The 10,807-nt window shown below is 33.2% G+C and overlaps 1 protein-coding gene across 1 annotated transcript; it reads right to left on the bottom strand.

Annotated features, from left to right (window-relative positions):
- Window positions 1-1,742: 1,742 nt before the first annotated feature.
- Window positions 1,743-6,318, bottom strand: LOC131641243 (ras-related protein RABA1b). The gene is made up of 2 exons (XM_058911546.1): window positions 5,974-6,318; window positions 1,743-2,474 (listed from the first exon to the last, which is right to left on the bottom strand). Exons 1-2 carry the CDS (start codon window positions 6,192-6,194, stop codon window positions 2,042-2,044), a joined length of 654 nt encoding a protein of 217 aa, XP_058767529.1. The 5' UTR covers window positions 6,195-6,318; the 3' UTR covers window positions 1,743-2,041.
- Window positions 6,319-10,807: the final 4,489 nt, after the last annotated feature.

The following is a 10,807-nucleotide window of genomic DNA, read 5'->3' as shown; positions in this document are numbered from 1 at the left end:
GTACGTAGAAATTAGAGAATGTAGTTGGAGAACATGAGAAACTATTTTCTTGTAAAATTTTCATAACTTCTATAATTATTCTTTTACATAGTGAACTAGATAAATGATTTGTTTTTTAGAAGAAGATCAATTTAGATCGAAATGGATAAATAAAGAAAAATGTTTTTTCCACTCTTATATGAGCATATTATATTATACTTTCAAAAATGTGAATTTATTCTTCATGTGTTTGGAGATGCATCTTCGGACTTATTGAAAATCACGCATATTTTCTCTTTTCTAAGTTTTACCTCAGTTTTTAAAAAAAAATGATCCTAAGATGCATCTCTGTATACTGTTTGGGTGTATCTGCAAATGTATCTCCGAAATACCCCATGCACTCATTTATAGAAATTTTTTATTCACACAACTGATTTAAATAACAATTCAATGATATTTTCATAAATGCATCTCCGAAATTTTTCAGCAGAAAGATAGATGAAACACCACCTTGCATAAACTCTCTGAAGCATGAGCACTTCTAAAATGGTAAAGTACTAGTATTGGATATGCACCCATACCAAATATATGTACTGTATTCGTGGTACTTTATTTTTTCTTAATATTATGTTATGAGTGAAATTTGTGGTTTTTTCAAATATCAAGCTTGAGTACAGTTTTGTCAAACAAAACTTTTGATTAAAAAAATTGTGCTAAGGCATTGAAAGGTGAGGCATTAGTGTTGGTTGGCCTAACACTTAGAGAAGTCTAAGATGATGGATTAGAAAACGATTTATATTATTCTAGGTCTTGAAGGTATTGAGGAAAATCGCAAGGTAGAAGGTTGCAACACAATTGAGGGCGAAGTTCAAATAGCAAGGATTTCTTTACGTATTATTTCTTTTTTCTTTTTCTCCATCTCTTTCTCGTTCTTTCTTTGTTCTATTCCAATGTAATATTTATGTAAATAATAAAATTAATTTGAACATTTTTATAAACCAAATTTTTACAATTGGATAATATTTTTCAACCGACACAATTCAAACCTCCTCTCCCTCTTATATTTGTGGAGTCACTTGACCATCCTCTTCATAAGTGGCGTTGTGTGGTTAAGAAACAAATACTGTCATAGCAAACTCATCACTTAGTGAGTTCCCTCAAATTATTTTTAGACATATATCTAAATTTAAAAATAAGTGTATTGTTAAGAATTGCATCCTTCCAATTGATTTAGGCATCATGTATCCTTTAACTTTACGAGTCACTGGCCGGTTGAATAGAGTGTTGGTGCACAAAGAATAAAGATGATGACAAAAAGAATAACGGTGCAAAGATTAATGAGAGAGAATAAAGATGTATATTCTACTTGCATTGTTAATAAATGATAGCTACTACAAGACTATTTATACAAAAGAAAAATTACCACCTACACCCTAACAGACTAAACTTAGTGAACAAGTTTAAGGTACAAACAGTACAATACTACAAAGTACTAAAGTACCCTTTAACTAAATAGCTAAGCTAAGAGGACCCAGAAGGTAGAACTTCTGGTCAACACTATCTTCTGAGTAACCATCAGAAGATCAGCCCACATCAGAACTTCTGATGCTCATCTTCTAAATATTGAATTACTCTTCAATATAGAGACTTCAATATAGAGAGCCGACCATAATCAAGTCGAGCTGACCAATGTGCAAGTTCGGATATGTATACGAACCAATTAATGTCTATTCAATTCACCACAACAAAATAGCGCACAAAAATACCTTAATGAAACAAATGATTCAATTACTTCAATGTTTGAATCTCTTTGTAGATGAAAACATTTCAAAAATAACTATCACACTACAAGTACAGATTAAGCAGCATAGTAACAATCTTGTTTCCCCAGCAACTCCTATTGGAACATCAAGCTTGTTTTTTAAGATTACACATAGAGTCTAACATAATGCTATGAATAATTAAATTACATTTTTTGTTTTTTCTTCTAGTTTGTATCTCTCTTAGAATATTACACATACAACAGAGCCGATAGCAACCAATCGAATTATATTTTCTGAACTTAGCTTGAGCAGCAACCAACTCTCTTCAAGGCAGAGACATCATTTTTAAGATCTATTTTCTCTCCTTTGGCCGGCACAGATGCGTTTCCATTTTCAGCACCCTCTACCGTTTTCTTGCTAACGATATGGTAGATTTGAGTCAGAACTTCAGCAAATGCATTCTCTACATTTGTAGCCTCAAGAGCTGAGGTTTCCATAAAGTAAAGTGATTCTTTCTCAGCATAAGACTTCCCGTCTTCAGTTGATACGGCAACAAGGTGACGAAGATCTGCTTTGTTGCCAACAAGCATCACAACAATGTTGGAATCTGTGTGGTTTCGCAGTTCTTTCAGCCATCTGTCAACGTTTTCAAATGTTGCATGGCGTGTAACATCGTATACAAGAAGTGCACCAACTGCCCCGCGATAGTAAGCACTGGTGATGGCACGATACCTGCAGATAGAAACAGTGTGAATTAGTAACATGAATTTGGTAATAAAATTACTTAAAACCATTTATTCCAAATAAACAAAAACAATTGTTCAGTGTTTAGAAACTTGTTACATATCATTACTCACAACAACAGATTGTTAACCAATAATACAGCAGTGTGTTTGTTCATTAAGATGGTTACATGGGAAAACAAAAAAAATCTAGACAGGACTTATTATGTTACTGACTTACTGGCCTTGGCTACAGAACTTGAATGATACTACAATTCCCCTAAACAAAGATTAGAGCCAAAATGAAGTATTTGGGGCACCTCATTAGATTTAGAGCCAACATGTCCTTAGATTTCTACAAATAATTGGCATCTCAAAATTCAAGCATGTATCTCACCTCATTATTCTAGTTTTCTTACCTCCCCTTGCTGAAAATTAGCAGTTAACTAAGAAATAAAACGAGAGCATGTTGTTTCATTATTTGTCAGGGAAAGTGTTATCTTAATAACGGGAAGATAATCCAAACTATGTTGCAATCAAAATATTACTTAAATCAAAATATCTAGATATGGTAAAACATAATACATGCTTTTAAATGATATGCAATATTGGGATTTAACAGAGCCATTGGAATGAAAAATATAACCCAAATACCTTAATCCCAAAGATAGCACTTGAAATATGTATCACACATCCATAGCCATAGGCTATGTGATTTAACTCTTTCAGATCAGGCACAGCTATCAAATTCTAACAGCACATTTTTAGACAATTACAAACTATCATAATGTCAAGTAAAATTTCAACAATAGTAATGTATTCTTACTAGCAGGGTGCAGATGGGGATTTTTGTTTCTAGGAAGATTTTTCAAGGAAAAACTTTACGAAAAACAAACTATGATATTGTTGAATTCTTGAAGGGAGTAGTCGAAATGGTAAACAGAAAAAGACCAATATATTATTACTCGTGTAAGCTTTTTTACCATCTTCCAACAATTGCAGTTTTGAAAGGGGGATGAATATGTAATGAGATGAACAGGGAAGATTATTAACTGGTTAAGATATCATCATGTGTCAGCAATTCAAGCTATAAACCCACAACAATATCATTACTCATCACATGTAAAATAATAGTTTTCCATTTGGCAGAGAGAAGACCTTGATCAGAGGACACTATGCTTCACTCGCAGCCAATTATAGGAAACTTTCATTGGGAGTTATGATACATGTAACTTATTTATAGCAAGTTTAATACAGCCTATGTACTAAGTAAGCATCCAATGAGTATGATTGATTAATATTCAAAATTCTATTTCGACATTATGATTAAAGGATCTTTTATATGACATAACGCAAAAGAAAGAAAAAAGAATATAAACTATATGATTAAATTCTGAGTATATAATGCTTAACTGAGGTTGATGCTTAACTTTATTTTGCAACAATTGCACCCAAATGCTTCATATTTGAGATAGTTAGATAGACCAAGAACATAGATGAACAAAGCGTGAGAACAGAAGAACACACACATATCAACTTTCCAAATCTCACCAAGCTTTAAAATGGAAATGCAAAATCCCAGCATTTCACGAGTAATCACAACAATGTCACCATATTTTTAATAAAGTGAGAATAAAGTATCAACTTTGTTAAGTTCCAAGAATTTGGGTACATTCTATTTCAATCTAAGTTTGTAAGGTGTGACTGCCATACTTACAAACTCATATATAGACATTTTCCCATCCAATGTAGGACTCTAAACACAGACCCCTCACATCAAAGAGGGGACATCTGGAGCATGGCCTGAATGGTTTGATAACGGGTGGTCAAATGGATCTTAAATAAACTAGAAAACAGAAAACTGTTTTTTAACACCAAACAAGCCTCAATTTTCAAAATGAGGCTTATACATAAAAATTAAACATAAGCATCAAGACATTATTATACAAATTACAAGTGTCATGTGAATATCTGTAATATATATGTTAAAAAGTATGAAGACGGGAAGTTTCCATTCCATGAACTAAATGAACTTGGTTATTATTTGACAATTAAATAAGATGCTATACTCAATATCAATGTTACATAATTCAATAGAAGTTTAGAAGTATTGTAATAATAACTAAAAAACAAGATCTCAATCTAGATCTTAAAATCTTATGATTTTGCAATCTCACTCACCCCCAACGATCCTGATTTTAAGTAGAATCGCATGTTGTAGCCAAATTATAAAACAATTGTAAAATCATTGATTTTGTTCGATCTTGGCCAGTTGCGGCCATGATCAGTCGTTTTCCAGCCACCACTATTACAAGCCTAGAAGGTTGACAAGATGTCGAGGCGCAACAATTACAATTTGGTGGATGCCATTTTCCCACAAATACACTTGCCTCCCAAAATATCATGTAAAAAAACTTCAAATATATAGTATAATTTTTCATTTTAGTAATATCTTACGATTTTTGTTACGATCTTATGTTTTACGATCTTGCTATCCCTCATGATCTTACAAAAATAATTGGGTAAGATCTTTCAATCTTAATTACGATCTTATGTTTTACGATATTACTGTCCCCTCCCGATCTTATGCAAGATCCCGATCTTGACAACCTTGATCGAAATAAGGAAAAATGAGCAGAGCAAAATAGAGCAGCGCATAGTGGGATGTAGTGATGTAGTGAGATGTAGTGGAATGGAAAGGGGCAGAATGAAGAATCTATTCCATCGTTTAGACATTTTATGATGTAACAAAGCAAATTCTTCATTCCGTCCAAATCAGAAGGGAAAAAATATGGTGGTAATTGGTAAGTAATGGAATAGAATCCATACCACTCTATTCCGCTCCGTTTCATCCAATTTTAAATTATCCAAACAATAAAATACCACTTCATCCATCTCATACCTTTCATCCAATTTCATCAATCCTAAAAAGCCTAACTAATGTCCTAAAATTAGTATTTGCCAAAATTAAAATTAGATACTAGATGACAAGGGTAACTTATTTATATTCATAAAAGCAAGACTCTTGGTCTTTTTTAAACAATTAAATTTTTTTTAAAACAAAAAGTAAAATATAATGGACCTCAGTCCAAATATCACCGCTAATATAGAAAATCAAATACACGCTGAAGTCTATAAAATTGAATCTAAAAAGATATTTCCTTACCACTAATAAAAGTAATAATTAATTAATTACCTAAACTAATTCCACAAACACAAAATTGATTTCTTCATCTTCTTCAATTGTTTTCTAACTCATCATTCATCAATGAATAACTCTATATACTATTCAAATACTCAAGCATTCAAATTGAAGAACACTCCAAAACCAGATCACGATCCACTACACTACAACAAAACTCTACTATCCACAGATCAGATCCATTAAACAAACTCACAAACATTCAAAAACCAAACCAAAAAAAAATCCAAACCTCATCACTTAACCACGATCTCCCATTTTCGAGCAAAACATACCAAAAAATCAAACTAAAAATCACGAAAATTACCTCTCCTGACCAGCAGTATCCCAGATCTGAGCCTTAATGACTTTGGAATCAACATTCAAAGTACGAGTAGCGAATTCAACGCCAATGGTGGATTTGGACTCGAGATTGAACTCGTTCTTCGTGAACCGAGAAAGAAGATTCGATTTGCCGACGCCGGAGTCGCCGATCAGAACTACCTTGAAGAGATAGTCGTAGTCGTCGTCGGCTCTGTAACCCGCCATTTTTTGTTTCTTCGAATCTGGTTTTGCTCTGTGTGCTCTTTCTCTGTTGCTACACTCAGAAAAACAAGAGAGAGAGTAGAGAAAGAGAGAAGAGTGGAGAAACGTTAAACTTAAAATGCTCAAAAAAGCGCCGCAGTTTTTTTTTGTTTGTTAATTTTAAAATATTAGGGGAATTATTTACTATATCCGTTTCACGTTAAACGACAGGTTTATAAATATAAATTTGACCAAAGTGTAGAAAAGGTTTCCTCATAGATCTATAAAAGAAAGGAAAAGAAAATTAGAAAAATAAAGTCAGTGCTCTCTATGTCCTTAATATTTAAATCCATTTTCTATATTTATATTTATAATATATTAATTTTTCTTCTATACTTTAACTTAACATATATTAATGATTTTTTTAAAAAAATATCTTTATTAAATTTATAATTTAAAAGATACAAAATTGCTCTTCCTCTCTTATGGCAAAACTTCAAAATTAGATGGTTGAAAGAGGGGTTCAATTGATAGTTGTACAAAGACATCAGGTGCAGGTGCGCGGATTCGAACCCGCAACATCCCACTTATTCATTTAAAAATGATGAATTCTAGTCACTAAGCTACTTAACCAAAAGAGAAAGGTGCAAATAACAAGTACTGCATCAATAAGAGAAGAAAACACAATGAAATATTTACCATAAAGAGTAATGGAAGAAGGCTGAAAGATGCAAAGGAAAGCAGATCTAAAGCAAAGGTGCAAGACTATATCTAGTTAACTTTAAATTTGAAGGAGTGGATGAAAATTCAAACAAGGAGCTAATGCAGGAGTTTACGAAAGATGAAGCCAAACAACTAATTTGGGAGTGTGATAGCTCTAAAAACTCAAGATTCGGGTTTGTACAAAATTATTGGAAGACAGTAAAGTGATTTTATCAGGGTTATTAGGTGGTAAAAGGAGAAAACTACTCCTTAAATTTTATATAAAAAAAAACAGGAAGCGAAAATAGCATATTTTAGGCCTATTTCGTTAATAAGATGAATATATAGAGAGTCCTTTGATGGTCTGCAAGTGCACGAGAATATCGAAGTAATATAAAAGATTGTCGAACTCACAGAGGCCAATAGTCAATCCTATCGCTATCTACTATTGCTTTGTAAATCTAAGGCTATCAGAAAGGATTTTTTGTTGCAAAAGGAATTTTAAAACAAGAAATAAAATTTTGTTAAGAAAATACTAATAAAAGCGAGACCAGAATGTGGTTTCCAGTGTACCTATATGAGACTCAATAATGGATTGACGTTAGTTTGACAATTAATCATTTTCACTAGAAAATAACAAGTTTAAAGACTCAATCTCACTCTCTCGACCTAATTGATTAAAACCACACTCCTAACCCATGAGATTTTGCTCTCGCTCGCCCATTTTAATTAGAAGTGTATTTTGAAAAGTTATTGAGTCCTAATTTATGCCTAAAGCACTCTCGTTGTATTTAGTATCAATGCCCAGCTTCCACTATCTGGTTCATTCCTCACTCTCTCGGTCTAATAGGATTAAACCTTAATTGATTCTCGCTCTCGTGTTAAACCATTTTAATTAAGCTTACAAACTAAAAGCCAACAAATTAATTTAAGAAAAGTTATCACGCTAAATCTTTACCGAATCCCGTTGAAACAATAGTCCTCACATCCCGGGCTCTGGAAATTTAGTCGGACATAATTGAAATCAAATATTTAGTATTTGAACAAAACATAAACATGATATTTGTAGAATAAATGAAATTAGCTTTAGCATGCAATATAACAAGTATGGGCAAAATCAAAGTAAAGACGTCTGCAACACTAGCATACGATAAAACATAAACCAGAGATACCAAAAATATTTGAAATTAAAACGAATAAATGCATTAAAATAAAAGCAATAGAAAACTTACGGGAAAATAAAGCGGTGAGGTAAAGTAAATGGGGAAGAATTGGAACAGAGAAACTTCGGAAATAGAATAATGGCAAGATTAAATAACTTTTTGATCCAAGTACATGCGTAGAATTTAGAATCGCAAAGTAATGGTATACCGGTTGCCCGATGTGAACAATCTGATATTTTACGTAGTAAAATATATGCCTAATTCATACTAAAAACTCGGACCACTAAAACTAACTTCTAAGATCATATTTATAGTGCTACTGCCTCGTAAGAATGGTTCAAAACGTGTAGGAACCTTTGAGAAAAAGTAGGAAGAGTGGGGGAAGACCCAGCAAGCAGTTTCCCAAATTTTTTGCACTACGCGTCCATGGAAAACGCCATGAAGCCATGGCGAACGCCATGGTTAAGTTGAGTGGGAGATGTGGCCTGAAGGGTACATGGCGACCGTCATAGGCCCGTGGAAAACACCATGCACCAGAAAGGTGGATTTTGCATTTTCTTTATATTTTCCATGTTTTTCCTCACTTTTCGTCGATTCCTTGCATGAATGCTCTTCTTTGGTAATTACCTGAAATAAACATAGAATATCGGTATTACACAACATAATGATAACAAAACGATAATAAAATGAGCTTAAAATAAAGTGAATCGAGTCTAAATATACTATGTATTTTCATGTTATCAAACTCTCCACACTTAAACATTTGTTTGTCCTTAAGAAAACCTCTACTCATAGGAAAAACAACATCATAAGAATACTCATTCTAGGTTACAAACTAAACTTCGGTTAAGATTTTGTGGATATGTACTTGTTTGCACACTAAGGATATCGTAACAACATAACTATGCAATCACGTGGTCGTAAGTCTCCCTATTATACAAACCAATTCAAATCATATCATTATGCCTAAGCCTAACTCGCTAAACCCTTTTTTTGTCCCTTTTTATTCTATCGCAATCACATTAAGTCTGTTATTCGTACACGCACATAATAAGGAAACTAGTTAGCGACTATGATCCTTTTTGCACGGGGTTCTGGTAACTAAGCGATACAACCTCTTTTTTCCCAATTTTAGTTGTGGAGGATCCAATCATAATCCGCCCCACCAAGTCTAGCACTAGTGACCTATGGACCAACTAACAACGGGTTATTATTATTAAATCTTTGTAGGTTCAACAACCGTTAGGCCAAGCGACCGGGTGAGAGTCACCTAACTTAGAAGGAGAATTCTCATTTTTTACAATTAAATCATATATTCATCAGTTAAAAATCATAATCATTCACTTATATTCATCGACTTCCCTACGTAGAGCGCGCTTAAGATGGTGCTGACTGCTAATATAAACTACTTAAGGACTCCTAAAGGGCGAGAATTCAAGGTTATGACATAATAAGTATTCATATCGATCTCTATAATTGGAAGACTTAAGGTGTTAGAATGATACCGATCTTTTGGAGTTTTCTCAAGTCTCCACAATCTCATTTAGTTTCATCTGTAGCCTAAAACTTTCAATAGATGCATGTTTTTCTAATTCATAATTTTCAATTTTTTTGTTATGAGTCAAGAAAATGGGAAAATCAATAATCAACAAAAAATCTAGCATAAAGACTCGACAACACATGCAATGACTCAACTAAACACTAAAAAACAAGTAAAATCCTAACAACATGCAATACTAAATAAAGCAATAAATCTAACTAGAAAGCTAGTAAAAAAAAGCAATAAATTCCTCCTCCACACTTGAACTGAACATTATCCTCAATATTTCGATAAAAGTGGGAAAAGGAAAAAGAACCTAATGAGAAGATCGAGTCAAGTGATTCACACACAAATTTAATACTCGATTTTCTCAAAAGATCCACACTATCAAGGTATATTGACAAGAGTAATAAGAATCATGAAGTACATTAACAAGTGTAACTTTCTTTTCAGAGGTAAAGTTGATTTCCACAATTCTTATTGCAACGACCCTTGATCGTCCTTCATTTCCTATTTGAACCCCTTGTCCATTGGTGACTTCAAAATAGGTTTTGAATGATGTTTTGTCATTGGAGACATGGACAGTAGCACATGTAACACCCCATTTCTACCCCAATATTTATCCATAAATCAGAGTGTAAAATTTCAAACATTCATACGGGATATCACATTTCGTCATTTAAATCATATACGGCATACACGCCTTCACATAGATACAAAGCACATAAAATCCAAACGGACAATTATAATAATTAATTCAATCCTTAAAAATCACTTCATCAAATAATATTTAATCTCGCAAAGGAATTCACAAACTTCCCAAAATTGAGTTTAATCACCATAGCATCTTCGCAAAATAACTTTAAGTTACAAACCAAAAGCAAAACGTCACTAAACATTCACCAAATAATTAATAACTTAAAACAAGCGTTTATTCCCCCGAGTGCTACGTATCAGAGCTACAACCGACTCGACTCATGGCAGCTAATCTTCACTCACTGGCATCCCTTACACGTTACCAATATAAAGGCAACGGCGAAAACAAATAGAAGGTGAGATATCAAACAATATAAACAAAGTTATGATAAACAGTATATTTACAGTTCAAGTCATAATATATCTCAATTCGCAGTTCCCGCCAAAATGGTTCAAATTCAAAGTCACACAACGTCATAACAATCCAAATGAATGAGACACGACAAATGCAGATGCATGTGGTACCCAGGGCTTCA

Source organism: Vicia villosa, unplaced genomic scaffold (genome assembly GCF_029867415.1).
Source record: "Vicia villosa cultivar HV-30 ecotype Madison, WI unplaced genomic scaffold, Vvil1.0 ctg.003591F_1_1, whole genome shotgun sequence".
NCBI lineage: Eukaryota > Viridiplantae > Streptophyta > Magnoliopsida > Fabales > Fabaceae > Vicia > Vicia villosa.
Note: the sequence above shows the minus strand (reverse complement) of the source record. Positions and strands in the feature narration are given on the sequence as shown.

Bases quoted from the DNA above. Each gene is read 5' to 3' on its own strand.
- LOC131641243 (XM_058911546.1), bottom strand. From the start codon at position 6,194: ATGGCGGGTTACAGAGCCGACGACGACTACGACTATCTCTTCAAGGTA. The intron at 2,475-5,973 runs GTAATTTTCGTG...TTCTATCTGCAG, and splicing joins GATACTGCTGGTCAGGAGAG to GTATCGTGCCATCACCAGTG.